Source organism: Artemia sp. Qi Xiang Cuo, chromosome 3, assembly GCF_049724085.1.
Source record: "Artemia sp. Qi Xiang Cuo chromosome 3, ASM4972408v1, whole genome shotgun sequence".
NCBI lineage: Eukaryota > Metazoa > Arthropoda > Branchiopoda > Anostraca > Artemiidae > Artemia > Artemia sp. Qi Xiang Cuo.
The window spans coordinates 69,450,232-69,474,308 of record NC_142796.1 but is presented as its reverse complement, the minus strand read 5'-3'; the positions used below and the strand labels follow the sequence as shown (position 1 = coordinate 69,474,308).

Genomic DNA, 24,077 nt, shown 5'->3' with positions numbered 1-24,077 from the left:
CTTTTTTATAAAAAGGGATACTAGGGTTTCAAATATAGTAATACAATTGTAGATGTAGAGGTTGCTTTAAGCACAGATAGAACTCCAAAGGGTACTTGTGCATTTTATGGTACACACCGCTAAGTCAATTTTGGTTAATGCTAATGAAATATAATAAAATTGGATGAATATATAATAGTTTAGAAACAAATTTGGGCTATATATTTGCACATTAGGGGGGGGGGGTTAAAGCATAGCATATATTGAATACGTAAACTAACCTAATCTAGGTACCTTCCCCCCCCCCTAAACCCCCAAAACAACAGTTTAAATATTGTAAACGCAAAGAGAAATGACGCTTTGTAATCAATTTATGCCTTGCAAATACCCGTTTGACGGGTATCCATTAGTAGTTCCTTGTATAACATATAGCGGTGTGTACCATGAAGTGCACAAGAACCCTCCAATGCTAATGAACAACTGAGCAAAATACACTTCAGCCTACTTATCTTCGACCTTCAGGACATATACGAATTTTGAAGTGTGCTTTATTTTTTTTTTTTTTTTTTTAACAAGATCAAGCAAGAAGTTCCCTGTTGACCTTTCAATTGGGCTAAATAGCAACTTACTATCTGATTAGAATCCAATTCTTGCACTGTTTCCAATATACATATATCAAACACTGTGTTAACGAATTGTAGGTATGGTAAGGAGGGACTCGGCTCATTAGTAACCGAAACTTTAAAAAACGGTATTTTGATATTAATAGATACACAAAAAATTGGCTTTTTATGCTGATTCTAAATATATAAAACTCAATAAATTTAAAATTAACTATCAAAAGCTACGAAACTAAGACAATTTGCCTGATTTTCAAAAAAGTGGGGAAACACCCAAAAAAAGCCTAGCATTCTTAATGAAAATCCCACAATCAGATTCAGCACATCAAAGAACCTAACTGTAAAGGTTTGAAGCTCCTGTCTACAAAAATGTGGGTTTGTAGATAGCAAGTTAGGATTTTGGTAGGTAAAGGGCTGGGCACACGTAGCTGATTTCGGAAACTGATTTCCAAATCGGCGTCGATTTGAGCTTGAAAAATTTTCTAGTTTTCGGCGCCGATTTACAAAATCAGCGCTGATTTTCAGCATGATCATCACAAAAAAAATAGGGATACAAATAAATAGTCAGCCAGATGTATCTGTGGTGAAAGAGCCCACTATTGAGCTGAGAACTAAACTGAGAACTAAGCTGAGATCCATTAAGCAACTATTAATAAACTCCAGTTGACTATTTGTGTCCATGATTTTTTGTTTTGAAAATTTTGCGCAATAAATTTTTCTTTCAACAAATTTTTCTTACCGTTATCGTTTGTCCACTGATGCTGAAATCGGTTCCAGAAATCAGCTACGTGTGCCTAGCCCTTAAGGGTTTGTAATGTATGATAATAGGATAGGTGTTTTTTTTAGATACTGAGGTTTCAAATCTAATAATACAATTAGAGGTAAAGGTTTCTTTAAACACAGAAAGAACTTTAATGCTGATGAACAACTAAGCAAAATACTTTCAGCTTTTTCGTTCCTGCCTGCAGCACAACTACAAGTTTGTAATGGTACATTATTTATTTATTTTTTGACTAGATCAACGAAGCAGTTCCCTGGTGACCAGTCGATTGCACTCACCAGCAACTAGCTAACAGACAGGAATCCAATTCTTGCTCGGCTTTCATATACGAATGCTAAACAAAACATCTCAATTGAAAAAAAATACAGCTTAAAAATTACATTTTTAAACAAGGTTTCTTCTGCTCAGTCAAATAGTATTATTTTCTGCCATTTAAAATTCAGTTTGGTGCCATTTGATGCTGAATGCTATAAGCTAGCAAAACAGAGAGGGGAGGGGGATTCCTTAAGACTGATAAAAAAAAACCACCCTCTAGAAAAAAACAACCAAACACTAGACAGAATCTCTTCACACTTCAAACTCCAATTCATTTCCAAATACAGAAATATTAGCAGGATTTTTTTTTAACTGTGATGACAACAAAAAACACTGGAAAATGAAAGATTACCTGAAAAATTAACACTTTAATGCCATGGCTATAATACAATTTAAGAAAACTCTCGTAATATAGTCACAGGTATAACAAGTCTTGACACTTAAACAGGTCTTTGTAGTCACTTCAATAAAAAAAAATCCTTATAATGGAGATTTAAAACCAGGAATCACTCAAATAGTCAAATATTGTTGTTCTCTACAATCCTTAATGTGAAAAAATTGAGAGAGAGAGGGGGGGCTACCTAATACTTTCTGTAGAGGAGAATGCTTCCCTCGTTGCCAGAAAAAACAACAACTAATAAGGAGCTTTTTACACGTCAAACCCTCTCCAACAGAACAAAACTTGTTCATTACCTCAAAACCCTGAATTTGTCAGAAAAGAAATATTGGCAAGATTTCGGCGACTTCAAAATGAAAAAAAAATGGAAAATTGCAGATAACCAGAAAATTAACAATTTGATAGCATGGCTCTAATATGATTTAAAAAACAATAGCATTGTAACCGTCGATAAAAACGATTTTGACCTTTAAACATGTCTTTTTAAGTCACGATTTTCCTGGGACAGGTCCTTGAGACCAATTTTAAGCTCACAGTTTATCTTGAGACATGAAGTACATTAAATTAAGAGAGGGTAACAAAGGACGCTCAAAATAAAACTCAAAAACGAAGAGAAAAAAACTAACTTTTAAAAGTTCTGCCAACTGTGCCTTTGTCAAACAATATGGCCAGAAGGGATGGTCAATACCCACCCTCTGAAGTGTCATGGTAAAAACCAGCAAGTCTAAAAACCAGCAGATCTGGATATCTAGGTTTTTTTTAATGTGAACTTAAAATGCACATTTTCATACTTTAGAGGAGCGCAACATACCAAAAATACGGTTTAAAACACTAACAATGTATCCATACAGATTTGAACCTTAGAAAAGTCTTTGTTAGTATTTGCTAATTTCCTGGGATAGTTCTTGAGATAATTTCAGGCAGAGCCGTCACGCATGAGAGACCCCACCCTCGCGATGTTTTTGACCACTCGGTAAAAAAAAAATTAGTCGGTAAAATTTTTTATTCGGTTTAATAAAGATCATAAAAATAATGACATGTCATCTACCGAAATCTCAATCTCGGTCGGTAAACGGTAAACTCATGCCGCTGTTATACGGATGGTGCTACTATTTTCCATTCAGTTAAATAAAGGGCATGAAAATATTGATATGACATATTCCGAAATCTCAATCTCGATCGGTAAATGCAGCGGTTTTAGCGAATAATGCCGTGATTTATGGATGCTGCCACAATATCCATTCAGTTAAATAAAGCGCATGAAAATATTGATATGACATATACCGAAATCTCAACCTCGATCAGTAAATGCAGCGGTTTTAGCGAATCATGCAGTGATTTATGGATGCTGCCACAATTTTCCATTCAGTTAAATAAAGCGCATGAAAATATTGATATGACATATACCGAAACCTCAGTCTCGATCGGTAAATGCAGCGGTTTTAGCGAATCATGCAGTGATTTGTGGATGCTGCCACAATTTTCCATTCAGTTAAATAAAGCGCATGAAAATATTGATATGACATATACCGAAATCTCAATCTCGATCGGTAAATGCAGCGGTTTTAGCGAATCATGCAGTGATTTATGGATGCTGCCACAATTTTCCATTCAGTTAAATAAAGCGCATGAAAATATTGATATGACATATACCGAAACCTCAGTCTCGATCGGTAAATGCAGCGCTTTTAGCGAATCATGCAGTGATTTTTGGATGTTGCCACAATTTTCCATTCAGTTAAATAAAGCGCATGAAAATATTGATAAGACATATACCGAAATCTCATTCTCAATCGGTAAATGCAGCGGTTTTAGCGAATCATGCAGTGATTTATGGATGCTGCCACAATTTTCCATTCGGTTAAATAAAGCGCATGAAAATATTGATAAGACATATACCGAAATCTCATTCTCAATCGGTAAATACAGCGGTTTTAGCGAATCATGTATTGATTTTACGGATGCTACCACAATTTTCTATTTGGTTAAACAAACAATATGAAAATACTGACATGCATCTAATGAAATCTCAATCTAGGTCTGTAAATACAGCGATTTTACCGGCTCGTATCGTGAGCTTGCGGACGGTGCCAAAATGTTTCATTCGGTTAAATAAAGAATATGCAAATACTGACATGGCGTGTACCGTAATCTCGACTTCAGTCGGTAAAGGTAGCGGTCGTACCGACTCATACAGTGATTTTAAGGGCGGCACTACAATTTCTCGCTCGATTATATAAAGAACATGAAAATACTGATACGATATCTACCAAAATCTCAATCTAGGTCAGTAAATGCAGCAATTGTACCGACTCGTTCAATAATTTTACGGACAAAACCACAATTCATCCCCTGAGAGCGGTTTTGTCGTATCTGCGACTTTTTCGGGAAGTGGAGTTAGGACTGCCATCTAACGTGAAATTTTTTGCTCTATCCGATTCCGTCGACCATTTTGTTGTAGCTCAGCTAGAAGTGCTCCAATTTAGATTTCTCATTTATCGCATCTCACATTTTGCCCTTTTGTTAAGAGCGGTTTTGTCGTACCTCATATGGGAAAATTACTTGGGCATTTTTGCCCTAATTCCATCAACGTATACTTTTGAAAAAGAAAAGATTTGGTTAAAGTTTCACAATGACACCTAAACGGACATTGTTTACATCCGCACAAGCTGCACAATATTTGCAGGGATCCAGGTACGTCATTTTTGTGGAACTGACTAATATTTTGTTCCAAGAGTATATCAAAATTTGATATACTCTTGGAACAAAATATTAAATAGGCTACAAATCAGGTAGCCTATTTAATAAGCTACCTGATTTGTTATGATTTTTGGTGCATATCAGTGGTCAGAATAAATCTTGGCTATGGTGATATTTTGGTAGTGTTTTCTTGTAATGCAGCAGCCTGTCTGTTAAGCAATTTACAGCTCTGGATCTTCCTGTAGCTTTAGCTGCCAAGCTTGGACACACCCTTAAAGATCTAAGTGATCTGACCCACACACAACATACAGGAGCTTGACAACCATCTAACTACAGAAATGATCTTTGAATGCTTCTCCTTTACTGTGTGTTGCAACTACAATATAATGAAGATCCCCCCCTCCCCTAGACGGACTATAAACTCCACTTTTAATACTGTTTTAGGGATTTTATGAGATATAATCTGTAAGCTTTGAAAAAGATCGAAAGATGTGTTTAAAAAGTACCGAAAAATTTCTGTACACACCCTCCCTCTTTGTCGAGATTCCCCCCCCCTAGATTGGAAGGCTGGATCCGCCCAGGATCTGCCCCTGTGTAGTATTATTTGAAAAAAAACTACATTTTCTAAAGAGTTAAAGAGGCTGAGTCACAAGTTCGAACCTTAACACGTACAGGGATTACGAGGCTGGATCCGCCCAGGATCCGCCCCTGTGTAGTATTATTTGAAAAAAAACTACGCTTTCTAAAGAGTTAAAGAGGCTGAGTCATAAGTTCGAACCTTGTACCATCAGAGACTCTTGTTAAATTATTTTTAGTCTCAGCAATCTATTTTTGACACAAGCAAATACAAAGTAAGATTTTCGTTCTTCGACAAAAAAAAACTTCTGGGTAAAAGCAGAAGTTTACCGAAGCTTGCAGTCGATCTTTTCAGATTAAGAGGCCTAGTTTTATCTAATTTAGTAATGGTATATCATGCTTTTAGGAATCTTGTAAATAAACATTAACCCTTATAGGAAAACGAAGGTTTTCCGTAAATGTAAATTCGGAGAATAATTTTTTCGGTCTGAAAATATCAAAAAGCCCTAACAGGCCGAATTCCACTTCGAATGAGTCCTCATTCACTCGGATCCGTTGCCAAATGTGGCCTGTAGGCGTGTCAGATAAAAAAAAATAATTTGATGAACATTAAGCGGCTATATTTGGTTTTTGGAAAAAATTTTGAGGATAAGCTCCCAGGACCTAGGAAAGCTTATTCTCTAAATTTCAGCCCGATCGGACAACGTTAAAGGGGGGCTGTGGTGGGAGGGTAGAAACTTCCGGCCCACTTTCCCCCATGAGGATAAAGTCGGAAGGGCGTGAAATTTTGCATGATCCTTAGTTTGAGCTTAGGCTATAAAATGCGATCACCGCCGTCTCTCTGCAACCGCTAGGACCGGAAATCGCTTAACATTGTGGTGGGTCGCCTCTTTAAAGAGGCACAAGTGTGCCTCCTTGATCTTTTCTGAATGGTGTACTCAAGACTTAAGCTATAGTTTTTTGTTTGTTTTTTTCTAGCGAGGAGGATCTATCTTCTTCTTCTTTTTCACAGCAGGCGGGCTTTTCAGTTGATACTATTTAGCCCTTTTCCTTATGCTTCACTCTGTAAGCTACAGAGCTACTGGCTTGGTTGTCTCTTATTTATTAGATATTCTCAGATATCTTTCAGTAGATCTTTCGACTCAAGGAGTTCAAATATAAGATGATAGACATTGATTTCTGTGCTCTGTGTGCAGGTATAGTTGGCTAGGCTCTCGGCTGATACTGATGTTGTGTGGTGTTTGAAGCACTTTAACAGTTTAAAATGCAAGGTATGCTGTGCAAACATCAGCTTATTACATTTAAACAGGCAGTTGTAAATTATTTCACTATTCATATTATAATAACTGCAAAGAGGGTATAGGGGAACTGAACCACTTGAATTTGGAAACCGATACGAGAATGCCAGAAAGTTTAGTCCATTTTCTCCAGAACGAATTCTATGATAAATTTTAGAAAAATACTTATTGGGAAAGGGGGAAAGAGTAGGATTTTTCTTATTAAACATAATATCTGATAGTCTCCATCAGTAAATATCTCTAATGGAGATTAGTCTCCCATTTTACTGGTCAATATTTATAGGATTTTTCGCTATTTACTCAACCTGATGATTACCACTTATACCAGAGTGGCTAGGAATATACTGAAAATAAGTTCTTATGCCACTTGACGCAAGATTATCTATAATACTAAGACAATGATAAGTGTCAATATCCAGCATATACTGAGGAGCTGAAGACAGCAACTCAAGGCTTGATAAAGAGTCAGAATAAATTATAACATTATTTGAATTAGCAATCAAGGGTTTATTTTCCATAAGGTGTTCTAACGCGATGATAATGGCATTTAACTCTGTAGACATTATAGATACATTATTATACAATCTCTCACCCATTGCAATTTTCAGGTGAGGAAGGAAGGCACCACTTAGTACCTTCTCATTCATTTTGGACCCATCAACAAAGATTTGGAAATGGTTTTTATAAGCAATTGTATTAAGTTCAGCAATTTTTTTCTGGACAAAAGCGATGGGGGTTAAATCTTTAGTCCATTTTGAGAAATCAGTATTTATTATGGGGATTGACCAATTCCATGGAGGGGATTGGGGGAAAGTAGGTGCAATAGACTTTGTGGGTACAGGAAACTTCTTCTGAATATTGGCATACTCATCTGCAATGCCTCTATACATGGCTGGATTTCTTAACCAATTATGTAGGGTGTGTGAGCTATTTGATTCAATTTTTGTAAGAGGTTTTATCAAGAGAAAGCTACGTCTCTCCCTCATTGTTGTTAATCCACTCTCCATAAGCAGAAACTTGGTGCTTGTGGGTTTCCTAAGACCAAATATGAGACGTATTATATCGTTTTGTATTGTTTCAATTTATTGCATATGGGTCTTAGCACATGCACCATAGACGATGAGCCCATTATCAATATGGGGTCTTATATGTGATTTATAAAACTAGACTAAGATTTTCTCCTTTACATCTCCAGGGTGTGGAAAGACGTCATTTTAGTATAATTGTTTTACTATAGCATTTTTTTATTGTATTTGAAATATGTAGGTGGAATTTGAGTTTTTGGTAAAGAATGAGACCTAGGTATATTATATGGTTATCTTCTGGAATAGTTTTTCCATTTAGAGTTAATCTTGCATTAACATGATTTCGCTTTCGGTGAAATTGGATTCTTTTTGACTTGGTAGGTGCAATGGGTAAATCTGAATGTTGAGAGAATTTTTCAAATTGGAAAAGTAGCTTTTGCAGCTTTGACTGTGCAATCTCAAAGGTGTTGCCAGATGACGATAGTACCAGATCATCAGCATATTGTAGATTCGTGTGGGGGAGGTTCATGTCCCAGAGATATAGGACAAAGAGGAGGCAGCTGAGGACTGCTCCCTGAGGAAGGCCTTTGGTTATTGTCTTTTGAAGTGAAGAGGCTGAGCCTACACCTATAATGAAACTTCGAAATTCTATGAAGGATTTTATCAAAGGTACTATCTTGGAGGGTAGTCCAAGGTTTGCAAGTTTAATTAAAAGGATTTGGTGGTTCAAATTGTCATATGTCCCTTCAAAATCTAGGAAAACTGTAACTAGGACATTATTTTTTGAGAATGGTTCATTTATTGAATTTGTTAACAATATATAGCATCTGTTGAGGAATGGTGTTTCCTGAATCCAGTTTGAGTGTGAGGGATCATATTATTTTTTTCAACAAACCAGAAGAGTCGGTAATATATCATTTTCTCCAATGTTTTTCCCATCACAGGAGTAATCATTATGGGCCTATAAGACTCAGGGTTATTTTTCTTTAAGATTGGTAGGAGGGACGAATATTTCCAGATATTGGGGAACATAGATGAAGCCCAAGCATGATTAAAACAATTTAGAATTTCCTGTTTTTATGAAGGGATGAGATTCTTTATCCATGTAGGGCGTATATTGTCATAGCTGCCGCTAGTTTTGGTCCTAATATGATGTATTGCATTATTCAATTCCTGGATTGAAAATGGACTTGTTATATACTCGGATCCTGGGCGAGGTTGGTATCTTGGGTTCATAGGAATTGGGGGTATTTTGCTGCAATTATTTAATGTTAGCTTATTAACAAAAAGAGAGGCAAATAGCTTAGCTTTTTCATTATCATTGTCATAATGGGTATTATTATGTATAAGCTCATACAGGAGTGGGTTGGGGGAAGTCTTTTTCCCACAGATGTGGCTTATGACTTTATGTATAATTGGCTCATGTTTTTTTCTGGAGAGATTATTTGCAAAATTATTCCAGTAGTTATATTTAACATTTATTCTGGTCCTTTTTAGATTAAATTCTGCTAGTAATTTTTTTAAATATGTAGTAGGTGATGGTTTTTTTTAAGAATGTTCTCCTAGCTGCCTTTTTTGTTTTCCATTTATTTTGGCACTCATTTGTCCACCATGCTTTGGGAATATGTTTAGGGAAGGTTTTCCTGGGTGTTGTCCTGGGGATAGCATGATTAGCTGTATTTATTAGAAAAAATGCCAAAACTTCAGCATGTGTGTCAGCTGTTGCGTTTGAAATGCATGAATTTTGGGTGAAACTGGTAATTTCATCATTTAGCTTATTTTGGAATATAGGCCAATTTGATTTAGTATTGATATATTTTGAGGTATGTTATAGGGTTTCAGCAGGTTCGTTTAGGGAGCAAACTATGGCAAAGTGGTCAGTACATAGACTATCAATTTTATTTATATAAATTTTATTCAAAATATTTAAAGACACAATTTGTAGGTCAGTTGTAGAGAAACTGCCACTCTATTGGGGTTGAAATATGTATTCATGTTTAGATTGGTAGCAACAACTAGTGCATTATTGTTTTTAGTCAAACATTTGATAAACTCACCATACTTATTTGCTGATTGATTACCACAAAAAGGACTGTGGGAAAGGCTACCTCCAGAAATAACAAGATTATTCAACATGTTAGGGTTACTTATATAGCTGAAATAATCCATGACACCTGTTATTTGGTCATTAGGGTTATAAAAGCTTAATATGTAAGTTTCTGTATTATTCAGCCAAACACTGATACCAATTGCATCAACATCATTTACAAAATCTGGAAAGTTGATGCCACAGAATTTTATATTATTTTTAACTATTAAAGCTACTCCACCTCCTTTTCTCTCTGATGATCTATCCTTTCTCAGGATAGTGTATCCCAGAGACTTAATTTGTTGATTTTGGGTTAAATGAGTTTCCTGGAGGCAAGCAATATTGATGGAATTATTATTCATAAAAGATATTAGTTCATTTAACTTGTTTTGTGTAAGTGATCTTATGTTCCACTGGAGTATTGACATGTGTTGTGTTGTTGATTTATTTTTCATATGACTGTTTATCAATGTTCAGTTTTGTTAATAGTAAAGCAAGATCTTTTTTTGCTTGAATGAGCATATGATTAGGGATGTAGATTTTTACCAATCCAGCAATGATTTTTGCTTTCTGTTCTTGTTGTATATTCATGGCCTGAACTGCATTGCAGTTTAGAATGATTAAGCATATATTTGGGGTTTGCATGTTTGGTTGTGGATCCAGTTTTTCAGTTAAGGGATTAATTCCTAGTAGTGTTTCTGGTTTGTTTCTTGTTGGGGGGGGGGGGGTTGCCAGGCCGACCACATCTCACTAGGCAAGGAGGCTTGTTGGCTTGGTGATTCTTTCTGATAGAGATGTGAGCTAGGGGGCTTAAAGGATGGTGTTTTGTAAGGAGTACTTGATGCATTGGGAGTGTTTGACTTGGGAGTTTTATTTGATTTCAATGTGGGTTTTATTTTGTATGATTGGGAAGTATTTGCTTCCATAGCTGCAAAAGGGTATGGAATGGCCTTCTCTGTTGCTATTTGGAGTGTTAGTGCTCTTTTCTTATATGCAGGGCATTTTGATTTATTGGTAGATTCATATGGGACTTTACAATTTATACATGTAGGCTGAGTGTTGTTGCAAGTTGTCAACTCTTTAGGATGGGACCCTTTACAATTACTACAGGCTAGGAGAGTTTCATTGCATCTATTTGTTGTGTGTCCCAGTTTCAGACACTTCTGACACTGGATAGGCTTGAGCTTGTATTTGCCCAAATAGGAATAACTTTTCTGGGATATTAATTTTTTCCTTCAGTGTAAATAAGAAAGATCTACTTGTTTTTAATCCATTAGAGTTGAGTTTACCCAGTTGAGTGACATCTTCTACAGGGATTGCGTTACCAGCCCTATCTCAGAGCCCTTCTTTAACTCCTGAATTGGTATTTCTAGGGGAACATTATATACTACTATTTTTGTTGGGGATTGTTTTGGGTTCCATTTAGAAGAATTAATTAGATGTATTTAGATGTATTCAGAAGAGATTTTAGATTAAGCATTATATCTGCAGATTTCTGATCTTGGACAGGTATTAACAAAGATCCATCACGGTGAATGTTAAGAGAAACATTGATTTTAACATTTTGAAAATTGCAACCCTTATTGTAGCAATCTTTGTTATTTCAAAGGGGGTATTAGAAGTAATTTTTAGGTAAATGCCTAAGTTTTGGGAAGGACAAACTTGGACAGGGGGAGGGAAAATACTTTTGATTGGGGACGTTTTTTTCCTTTTTTTTTGAGCTCCTAGAAAGGACCTCTTGAAATCCATTATAATATATGGTGACATTAGCTCCAACACTGATCATTTTCCTATTATCAGAATTTTAGCTTTAATGTGAGCTTTGTGATAGAGAGCTTGAACAGCCAGGAAGGGACAAAAATGGATAAATTTCATTAGTATTTGGGGTGGGATCCGGGGGGACTTTTCTTAGGGGGATTTCTTTCCATTGCCTACTGGAATAAGCTTTAAGCTAAACTAGAAAAGGATACCACTATGATACCAGACCGTTTGCACTCTACTGTGGTGAAAACTTGACCATCCACAAAGAAAACACCACTGTATGGCCCTGAGGAGGGTTTTGAGCACGATTGGTTCGGTACACTACTGATGAATCGAGACAATAATTCACAAGAAATTTATTTTTAAATTTCTTAAAATGTTGCTGTTGTCGATGTTGGAATTGAGGAAATTTCTTGATTCTTCAATCTGAATTTTGATGTTAGAAAATTTTTATTTTCTATTCCCAAGGGACTGATTCAGAAAAAGGCAGTGATCCTCTCTATCGACCTGAACTAGATGCAAGCAGCCTTTCAGAACTAAATTTCCGAGAATCTGATCAGGAAGTAGCTGAGGCTCTTCAAGAAAATGTGGATTATGGTCTCTTTTCAGAGGTTAATGGCTGTGGTTCTAGTTCAAGTGCCATAACAGGTTCAGTGGCAGCAGAAAATCAGGAGCACCTCGAGATTCCCAATAATGCTGAACCTGTACAAGAAACAACAAAACCAGATCTAAATAATCAAAGCAATACAGTGGATCTTCCTAATTCACGTAAAAAGACCAGAAAAAGAATTTCATATAGGAAGAACTGGGTTAAGATAAAGATCAAGGCAGCAGTAAACTCTGGTACTGTATATATGAATCCTAACAACCCGAAAACTCATGGGAAAGAGAAGAAAGTGAAGGATGTTGTTTGCAATAAGGATTGTCATTATAATCGCAGTCAGGCATTTGCTTCTGAAGAGAGACAAAAGATTTTTGATGATTTCTGGAGACTAAGTAAGGATATGAAGAAAATGTTTTACTTGAAAACCACTAAGACCGTTCCAACCAAGACTAAAACCAAGAAGAAAGCGGAGACGCGCAGGAGTTGCACACTGCGATATTATTTTGTCGTTAACACGAAAACAGTCTGGATTTGCAAGACATTTTATTTGGCTAATCTTGATATTTCAGAGAGAAGAGTTTACTACGCACATTCAAATGTTGCTACAACAGGAGTGCCAAATCCAAAGGCAGTACAGGTACCTCGAAACAAAACTAATAACGAACACATTGAACTAGTGAAAAAGCATATTGAATATTTCCCGTGCGTTGAATCACATTATACTCGAGCCAAGTCTACCAGAAAATTCGTGGAGGCAAATCTAAACATTCGCAAACTGTATGAACTGTATCAGGAATACTGCAGAGAACTAGCAAGAAATGGTGTTAGTGAGTTCAAGTATCATGAGATCTTCAACACGCAGTTTAATTTGTCATTTCACATTCCGAAAACAGATCGATGTGATGTATGCGAGGAAAAACGTGCAAGTGAAGAAAACCAAATTGAAATGGATCAGGAAGTAAAAGACAAGTATGAGCCTCATGTGAAAAGTAAAATTGAGACCAAGATTGAACATGACATGGACAGGTCAAACCTATCTATTCCCCTACTTTGTTTTGATCTGGAGAATGTTTTTCCACTGCCCCGAGGTAATGTTTCTTCATTTTTCTATAAAAGGAAGATAACTACATTCAACCTCACAGCAATTCTTTCATTCCAGAGAAGGACTGGAGAAAAAATCAATGAGGTATACTGTTGCATTTGGTCCGAATTTGAGGCTGGACGTGGAGCAAACAAAATAGCTACTGGACTAGTGGCCATACTGGAAAAAGTCCTTGATACTTACCCTGATATCTGCCAGTTAATTACTTGGTCGGACTCCTGCGTGTCCCAGGACCGAGACTCAATTATAAGCTTCGCCATCCAAGATGTTCTAATAAAATTTCCGCGCTTAGAGCAAGTGGTGATGAAGTATTGTGAACCAGGTCATTTGAGTATACGGGAGGCTGATGCTGTACATAGCACTATTGAGCGGGGGCTAAAGCATCTTGATTTGTTTTCCCCACTAGATCTGGTGAGGAAGTTACTGAAAGTAAGAAGGATACATCCTTTTAATGTCCTGCAAATGACCCAGTCAAAGTTCTTTTGACTTTCAAAAGCCAGCAAAGATGTACAAGTACTCGTTGGTACAGTATTCAAAGGTAAAACAACTTGAGTTCCATCAGGATAACGCTAAGAAAGTTTGGTTCAAAACTTCTTCCTCTGGAGACTTGCAAATGGCTAATATATCACAAGAATGTACTTCGGTTAAAAAGTGTCCCAATACTTCGGCTGTCCGTGTTGTTGAACGTCTTGTTTTGCCCAAACTTTGTGGCAAAAAGATTGATCTACCTGAGGCGAAAATCAAAGATGTCAAGTATCTCTTAAAGCTCATCCACAACCAAGACAAGGAGTATCTTGAAACCAAGATTGAACAGTACTACAAGGCCAAGGGGGATGCTGAACGTTTGGAAGCCTCTCCGTCTACGCGAGATCCCTGTCCAGAGGAGGATTCAACTGAAGCAAAACGGCGGCCGGCAAAGAAACTCAACAAAAAATAAACGTTTCTGACGTTTTTGTAATTTTTATACTTTTTCAAATACTATTGCTGCATCAGAACTCGTTTGTTGTATCTTCATGGTGAAAAGAATAGGCAGCCCACACCATTTTATCGTATCTAAGTTTACTCCCATTTCGTTTAGGGCGGATTGTCGTATCTGTATTTCATTTAAAGTTTCGACAATGAAAACTTTACCTTTTCCATCTCATATTGGGGAGACCTTCCTTGTTGTTTTTCTCTTTTTTTTTTTTGATGTATTTGCGAAGAAAATCGGTTGTACCGTGTAAGTTCCAGCAAAGGTGAAATTTTCAAAGTCGTTTTTCTCAGAATATTTAAAACCTTAGTTACGACAAAACCGCTCTCAGGGGACGAAATTTAAATTCAGTTAAATAAAGAACATGAAAATAATGATATGATATCTACCAAAATCTTAATCTTGGTCGGTAAATTGCAGCAGTTTTACCAACGGCTGGTGCAACAAGTTTTCATTCGATTAAATGAAGAACATGAAAATACTCATTTGTCAGCAAATCCAGCGGTTTTACTAACTGGAAAAAATGGACGAAAACCTCATTCGGTAGCAACTACTACCAGTTATTTGCAAGGCGGCAAAGTCGTAGTCAAGTTTTATAACAGGTTAGGTAGTTAGTAGATTATGAGCTGTGGGTGGTAAAGAGAGCGAAGCTCATCCAAGGGATCCTTATGTCAGTTTCACACTTTTCAAATTACGTGAGTTGGATGATAAATCTCAAGTGCAGGGAATAGATATATGAAACGAATTAGATATGTCGAATTTAAAACGAATCGAATAAAAACAAAGTGTTGGAGCACATGAATATATTCGACCAAGACTATTGTAAACAGATCATTGTCATTTTTCACAAAACCGACTAGCCCAAATGGATTTATGCTGTCGAGCAGTCCGTGTTGTTGAACGTCTTGTTTTGCCCAAACTTTGTGGCAAAAAGATTGATCTACCTGAGGCGAAAATCAAAGATGTCAAGTATCTCTTAAAGTTCATCCCCAACCAAGACAAGGAGTATTTTGAAACCAAGATTGAACAGTACTACAAGGCCAAGGGGGATGCTGAACGTTTGGAAGCCTCTCCGTCTACGCGAGATCCCTGTCCAGAGGAGGATTCAACTGAAGCAAAACGGCGGCCGGCAAAGAAACTCAACAAAAAATAAACGTTTCTGACGTTTTTGTAATTTTTATACTTTTTCAAATACTATTGCTGCATCAGAACTCGTTTGTTGTATCTTCATGGTGAAAAGAATAGGCAGCCCACACCATTTTATCGTATCTAAGTTTACTCCCATTTCGTTTAGGGCGGATTGTCGTATCTGTATTTCATTTAAAGTTTCGACAATGAAAACTTTACCTTTTCCATCTCATATTGGGGAGACCTTCCTTGTTGTTTTTCTCTCTTTTTTTTTTTGATGTATTTGCGAAGAAAATCGGTTGTACCGTGTAAGTTCCAGCAAAGGTGAAATTTTCAAAGTCGTTTTTATCAGAAATTTGAAAAACATAGTTAAGACAAAAACCCTCTCAGGGGACGAAATTTAAATTAAGTTAAATAAAGAAAATGAAAAAAATGATATGATATCTACCAAAATCTTAATCTTGGTCGGTAAATTGCAGCAGTTTTACCAACGGCTGGTGCAACAAGTTTTCATTCGATTAAATGAAGAACATGAAAATACTCATTTGTCAGCAAATCCAGCGGTTTTACTAACTGGAAAAAATGGACGAAAACCTCATTCGGTAGCAACTACTACCAGTTATTTGCAAGGCGGCAAAGTCGTAGTCAAGTTTTATAACAGGTTAGGTAGTTAGTAGATTATGAGCTGTGGGTGGTAAAGAGAGCGAAGCTCATCCAAGGGATCCTTATGTCAGTTTCACACTTTTCAAATTACGTGAGTTGGATGATAAATCTCAAGTGCAGGGAATAGATATATGAAACGAATTAGATATGTCGAATTTAAAACGAATCGAATAAAAACAAAGTGTTGGAGCACATGAATATATTCGACCAAGACTATTGTAAACAGATCATTGTCATTTTTCACAAAACCGACTAGCCCAAATGGATTTATGCTGTCGAGCAGGTTGTTTGAAACCCGTTTGTCACATAAGCAATCAAGAGAATCAATTTGGCAGTCCATTACTGTCAAAATAATTCTAGGAGTCTTAAAAAAGGAAAGCGCAAACAGAGAGGCGCTTGTGTTTTAAAGCTATGATAATTCAAGCAATATGTCTGGTATTCAATAGGATGTTCAGGAACACATATGAGCCAAACTGGGAAGACAAGTATGCTAAATTCGATCCATGGTTCATAGAGACACAACTGCATCATGGAACACAACTGCAGCATCAACCTTCATAGTCTGAAAAATGTTCGAAATCTTACAGAAACTGTATGTCTTCTTTACGGGTAGAATGAAACACGTTATTTCTTACAACTGAGCAGTTCACAGTACTGAATCGACATTGAAACTTAAGAATCTGTCAATGACAAGATGGACGTCCAAGTGAGAGAGTTTGACTGCGCTAAGGACCAGCTTTAAGACTATTGTTGAAGTTCTCAAAGAGCCAATACAACAGAACGAGACGAGGACAAGATAATAAAAGAAGAAGTCCAACTTCAACATCGCCATATGCAGGAAAAAGTCCTGCTTTGATTTTATTCGGATGCTTATGTTCATGTGCCAAGACTTGTTTAAGATGAAGGTTCATGCAGATAAGCTTCAGACTGAGCAGCTTGATCTGGTGATTGCAAACACAAAACTAAGAGTGACACCCGACATCTTATATGCTCTCGTCCAAGACTGATCAGATAGAGAGAAATCGAGGCATCAAAAGCAGCAGTGGAAAAAAATTTTGTTCACTAACCAAAGATAAGTTACAACTCAAACAACATCCTAAGCATCCATCTGATCGTTATTCAGAGACAGTTTCTAATCCTGGAGCCGACCCGCTGGATGACTGCAATTTGTTCTATGCTAAGAAACTCAGCGGCGTCCTCAGCAGCTCTAGTGAACGGCTGGGCCAATACAATTCACCATAACACCTCTTTTCTGGAACCAACATACTCCAGTCTACTGGGCATCAGGTGTGAAAGCTTTTGTGTCAGATGCTCCTGTCACGAAGATGTTCCCGAAGAAAAACCTAGATCCTGCAGAACTCATGTTAGAGCCATTTGCCAGTACTGAAATCGAGAGCTATGAAGTCATTGATTGCACCATCTTTGAGACCCTATTTTGCAAAATTTATGCAGTTAAATCAATGCTCCCGAATGTCTGGTCAGTTTACCAGTGCATTGTGATAGCATCACAAACGTTGGCCATGGTAAAAAGAAGTGTCAGCAAAATGGAACAGACATGACACGTTTACGTACAACAATGGATGATGACTGTTTCAATCACCTCGTCATGATGTGCTTTGAGACTGCTGAACTAAGATATTTGACTTTTTAACTGAAGTTTTGTAGTTGTATTTTCTTCATTCTATGTTTAATCTGTATATTTTAAATGAAATTATAAATTTCTAACTTCTGACTTCTGTTCGTATATAGCCTAAATCATATTATCACTTTTCTCCTCTTGCATTACTCCTTTCTCCGCTAGATCACCAACTAGTTGTATGCATGCTTCTTACAGGAAACTAAACCAAGCAGCTGTTATTCTTCAGGTTCTACGATTTTTCAGCTCAACTGTGGTCTCAAGCTTTGTATTTGAAACAAACATTATGCTAATTATTGGAAGAAAAAAAAAGGTCGGTAAAAATGAACAGCCAGTTAGTATAATTCCACACCCCCTCCCTAAAAATTTTGGCTAGCAATGCCCTGATCTCAGGCTCAAAGTTTAAAAATAAATGGTCAAGTAAGAAACTTGTTGATGACAAAGGAAAAAACTTGCCTCTAAAAGTTCTGCCAGCTGTGCCCTTGTTGAATAATATGTAACATTGCCATCTGTATCTTCAATGAAAATTCTTCGACAGACAAACCAATATTTTCTTCCGTGTCTATCTAGACCTAAATTATCATGGCGAATCAACAGGCCAGCTTTTTCTTCATCACTAACGCAATCAAGAACACCTTTCACCTATGGAAAATAATATAGAGAGAACAGGGTATAAAACCAAAAAAAACACATAATACAACATGATATCTTCATTTAGCCTACCCATGTAGAATTTATTGTTGATTTCAAATTAAAAAATTATCTTTCTCTAAAAATGTTGAGATATCAAGAAAGTAGTATTTTGCTTAAAATAATGTTCTTACCGCAGAGGTTTTCTATTGTTGTATTGCATTATATTACTAGATTTTATTATGAAGTTAATAATACATTTTTATTATAGCCTGTATTTTATGCATAGACATTATTATTTTGTTGTTTTTATAGTTGAGGCAATATTGTTGAGCTATTAAGTATAAGATAAGATACTTATTTCAAAAAATCACCATCACAATATCCAAGGCACAAAATTCGGACTTTGGAGTAAAAATGTCATTAAAAAACACCAAAACTGGAAAACTGGCCAAAACCGTAAAACGAAAACAAGACAAGGAAAATCAGAGAGAAACTAGTGGGCTATTTTATTCATTTTTTCTGTAATGAAGGGGACAAAGGTTTTTTCATATCTGGAGGTAAAGCAGCGGATGGGGGACAAGATAGGAATGGGTTTAGAAACAGTTCGAGGCGGCCGTAATCTGGATGGCAAGTGACGCTTGGGGAAAATTGGATGGGGAGTGACGATTGAACACAACGTCTCCTGCATTCAAGGGTTTCCAACCTAGCTTTTCTTAGAAGCAAAGAGTATGGCACCTTGCCTCCTTTGAAAATTATTTGAAAAAAACTACGTTTTCTAAAGAGTTAAAGAGGCTGAGTTACAAGGTCAAACCTTAAAACGTACAGGGATTAGGAGGCACAGTTGGGGGGCTGCCGCCCCCCAACCCCCCTTTCGCAGCCTTTAAATAAATAAAAAAAGTTCTTTAAACTGAAAGTAAGGAGCGACATTAAAACTTAAAACGAACAAAAATTATTCCGTATATGAAAGGGGGCAGCCCCCCAACTGTGCCTCCTAATCCCTGTACGTTTTAAGGTTTGACCTTGTAACTCAGCCTCTTTAACTCTTTAGAAAACGTAGTTTTTTTCAAATAATTTCTGCACGTTTTTGTACAGTTTATTACTTATTATTGCTTGACTAACTGTTAGCTGATCGTGTCAGGAGTTAAAGCTGGGGGGCTGCTGCCCCCCAAACCTCCCGCTCTTGAACATTCTTGTGTTAAGGCTTTTAATACCTGAATACTCAAATCACTTCGTACAGGGTGCCTCCTAATCCCTGTACATTTTAAGGTTCGAACTTGTGACTCAGCCTCTTTAACAGCCCCCCCCAACTGTGCCTCCTAATCCCTTTACGTTTTAAGGGTCGACCTTGTAACTCAGCCTCTTTAACACTTTAGAAAACGTATTTTTTTCAAATAATTTAAAAAAGAAACTGAGTTTCTTTTTTAAAGTTTAAATTCAGTATAAAAAAAATTTGCTCTGACGGTGAATCGAACCCGGGTTTTCCGCCTGACAGTTTGGAGTATCAACCGCTGGACTAAAGAGACACAATTGTAATTGTTTTTTAGTAAATGGAATCTATTTTCGACGCAAGCAAATTCCCACAAAACTTGATATTTGGTTTTTGGAAAACAGGAAAGGAGTGATCAGATTGAGCTGAAATTTTGAGGATAAGCTCCCAGGCCCCAGGAAAGCTTATCCTCTAAATTTCAGCCCGATCAGACAACATTAAAGGGGGGGGTTGTGGTGGGAAAATTTAACATGGGCTATTATAGGAAAACGAGGTTTTTCGTAAATGTAAATTCAGGGGATAATTTTTTCGGTCTGAAAATATCAAAAGGCCCAAACAGATCGAATTCTGCTTCGAATGAGTCCTCATTCACCCGGATCAGTTGCCAACTGTGGCCTGTAGGCGTGGCTAAAAAAAAAAAAGAAATGATGATGAATTTTAAGTGGCTATATTTGGTTTTTTTAAAAAAGGGAATGAGTGATATGATTGAGCTGAAATTTCGAGTATAAGCTCCAGGGCCCTAGGAAAGCTTAACATCTAAATTTCAGCCCAATCGGACAAAGTTAAAGGGGGGCTGTGGTGGGAGGGTCGAAACTTCCGGCCCAGTTTACCCCATGAAGATAAAGTCGGAGGAGGATGAAATTTTGCAAGTTTCTTTGTTTGAGCTTGGGCTACAAAATGCGATTACCGCCGTCTCTCTGCGACCTCTAGGACCTGAAATCGCTTAACATTGTGGTGGGTCGCCTCTTTATAGAGGCACAAGTGTGCCTCCTTGATTGTTCACAAGGCTCTTATTTGGATGGATTCAATTTTTTTGTGATTCTTCGCAGGAGATACCAGGGTGCCAAACTGGATAAGAATATTCGAGATGCAGGCGGGCAAATGAAGTATAAATCCTTAAGGAATGGGAAGGGGGCGGAAAATTTATTTAGAAGCTTAAGGAGGGAGATAGACACATTAGCTCTATGGATAATATCTCCAACATGGATATACCACTTTCAATTAGAAGAAATTGTGACGCCAAGTAATTTAAAGGAGGACAAAGAAATTTCAGGAGGGATAGGATTAAGAAAACAGGGCGAGGATATACGGAAACATATCGGCATTATCATGGAGATAGAGGGGTTTGTTGTCAAACAGTTTGTGGTAATGAACTGTAAGTAAGGATCGACTCAGCTCAATAGTAGCCAAAACTCTAAAAAACTGAATTTTGATACCAATAGATACATCAAAAGAATTGTATGTTTATGCTGATTTTAAACACATAAGTTTCATCAAGTTTAATTTTACCCCCAAAAGTTACGAGCCTGAAAAAATTTGCCTAATTTTCAAAAAAAGGGATAACAACCCCTATAGGTCATAGATTGAAATCACACCATCAGATTCAGCGTATCAGATTACCCTATAGTAGAGGTTTCAAGCTCCTATATGCAAAAATTTGGAATTTTGATTTTTTACCAGAAGAAAGACCACGGATGAGTGTTTATTTGTTTTTGTTTTTTCCCCCCAGGGGTGATCCTATCGACTCAGTGGTCCTAGAATGTCGCGAGAGGGTTCATTCGAATGGAAACTAAAAGTTCTATTGCCCATTTTAAGTGAACAAAAACTGGAGGGCAACTAGCCCCCTCCCCCACGTTCATTATTTCTCAAAGTCACCGGATCAAAAATTTGAGATAACCATTTTGTTCTGCATAGTCGAAAAATTTAATAACTATGTCTTTGAGGACGATTTAATCCCCCACAGTCCCCGAGGGAAGGGCTGCAAATTATGAACTTTACCCATTGTTTACATATATTATTGGTTATTGAGAAGTATACAGACGTTTTCACGGAGGAATTTTCTGGTGAGGTGGGGGGTTTTTGGAGGAAGGGGATTACGTGGGAGGATCGTTCCATGGAGGAAGATAATTTCCATGGATTTCCCAGCATTATTTTAAAAAAAATCAGAAATTAAATAAAAAACAAGTTTTTTCAACTGAAAGTAAGGAGCAACAATAAACTTCAAATGAACAGAAAATACTACGCATATAAAAGGGGTCGCCTCTCCTCAATACCTCGCTCTTACACTAAAGTTTTTCTTTAACTTTTAAAAGAGGTAATTATTCTAATTAAACAGCCTTTGTGAGTCAGGAGTCATTCCTAAATAAATGGAACAAAAATCAAACTTAGGTTGTTATAAGGTTATTATTAGTAAAAAAAAAAAATTAAAACTAATATGCAAATTTCGTTTTAATTATTCATGTAGGCTACGGTGAACCAAATTCAAAACCTGCATTAATTCAAAAGCGTTCCGAAATTAAGTAAAAAAAACTAGTTTTTTAACTGAATGTAAGGAGTGGCATTAAAACTTAAAACGAACAGAAATTATTCCGTATATGAAAGGGGCTGTCCCCTCCTCAATTCCCCGTTCTTTACACTCAAGTTTGACTTTTTCTCACAACTCTACTTGTTAAAACAATAAAAAAAACTTTAGCGTAAAGAGAGCTTTGAAAAGGGGACAGCCCCTTTCATATACGGAATAATTTCTGTTCGTTTTAAGCTTTAATGTCGCTCCTTACTTTCAGTTAAAAAAAAACTTGTTTTCAGAAATCATGTCTAAGTCCGAGGCATCATCTCCAATTTCATTGAGGATGCTCATAGTGTTGCTTATTAAGTTTCTGAAGCAAGTTTTCAACAACCATTACGTCATTGACAAATTTTGGTCTGCCAGGAAATTCCTTAACGAGGTTGTTACTCATAACTGAAAAGAGGAGGGGACCTAGGAGAGCACCTTGGGGTATTCCATTCAGGACAGGGAGATTATTAAAATAATGATTCGGGTATTTGACTACCCGTCATCTATTTGACAGGAAGGAAGCAACCAATTTCACCAGGGAAGAATCAATAGGGGGAACTTGGGTTAGTTCGACCCCTTATCGAGTTCTTTTTCAGCTTAATTTTGTCCCAAATTGTTTTTAAGCTACTGGTAAAATAAAAAACTATTTGACATTGCTCTTGATCATACTAGTAATATCTTTCACAATCCAGAAATTTCGCAATTTTCGTTGTTTCTGTGAGCCACTGCACCAAGGTAACCCATCCCAGGGAGGTCAAACTTACCCCCTAGTCTGGAGTAAATCTGACACCCCAAGGTAAATCCTATGCTTGCAGAGATAAAAAAAAAATTATGTCACCCAAAGACATGATAGAGCTATGTACAGAAATACCATGCAAAACAAAAACTCTCGTCAATAGTTTTCATGTACCACAGCAGAACACAGGTTTTCTTCTTACCATGGGATAATTCCAACAGTTTTGGTCTTACCCCTGTACATAGAAAAAGTGTCTGAGAATGGCATTTTTTTTTTTTTTACTGTAGATGTGAAAAAGATAACACCATACTTCAAATAATAGGAAAAAATTGTAATTTCAATTGATATTAGGGAAAATAAGTTTTTTTATAAGTTGAAAAAAAGTAATTTTTATTTTAAAAAAAAGTAGTTTCAATCAGTATTAGAGGGAGTCGAGAAAGCGATGTTTCGTTCACTTGCAGGGCCTAGGGTGCTTCTTTTACAGGCTGCTGACGTGCCAAATTTGGAATGATGTTAGAGCGAGGGGACCAGCTCCAGAAAGCTCCAATGGTCCAGCAACAATGTATTCTTCAACTTTGTCAATTTCATCTTTTTGGGGCCAGTCATATGAATAGTTGGCTAGACTCAGACAGCGAATATATTTTATGCAAACAATATTTTGTCAGGAAAATCAAGCACTCTTCCGATATACGAGCCTTGTTGATCACGTTTGCTATCGAATGCTACAGCATAGTACTCATTTAGCTGCATTTTTAGCTTTTATTCCTTTTTTTCTTCATTGTCACTGCCAACGGTATGGTAGATGTCCATCTGGTCTGTTTTAGAACTCAGTGAGATGTTAGTCTTCACTGGAAAGATCCCCTTTTTTTTCTTTTTCAGTTTTGGCTTGAGCATATTCTCTTTTACATTCTCAGTTTGTTCTCGAGCTTTTCTTTTCTCTCTCTCTCTATTTGTTCAAGCCCTCTCGAACCCAATTTTTTGCTTTATTAGTAAACATTTCTTCGACCTGCTTTTTGTAGTAGGATCAAGCTGATTTACGAAAAATGGAAATTTACTCCCATTTTCTTTGCAGCGTCAGGCAGAATGGTTATAAACTTGAGCAAAGTGCAACTATATCGCCAATACAAAATTCTATAGCTCTTTCTAAGAGGCTAATCTGGTCAGTCGGAAACCTGAAACCCTTTGAAGTCCCAATATGTAAAAATTTCAAGACAGTCATTTTAATTAGAAAAGACCCTGCCCA

At 36.9% G+C, this 24,077-nt stretch overlaps 1 protein-coding gene across 1 annotated transcript in view; it reads right to left on the bottom strand.

Annotated features, from left to right (window-relative positions):
- Positions 1 to 24,077, bottom strand: part of LOC148954475 (nucleosome-remodeling factor subunit NURF301-like) — an 84,201-nt gene that overhangs the window by 50,564 nt on the left and 9,560 nt on the right. Inside the window, exon 3 of the mRNA XM_089086281.1 lies at positions 18,101 to 18,286. Coding sequence (XP_088942407.1) covers positions 18,101 to 18,286 — 186 coding nt within the window. The remainder of the gene's footprint in view (positions 1 to 18,100; positions 18,287 to 24,077) is intronic.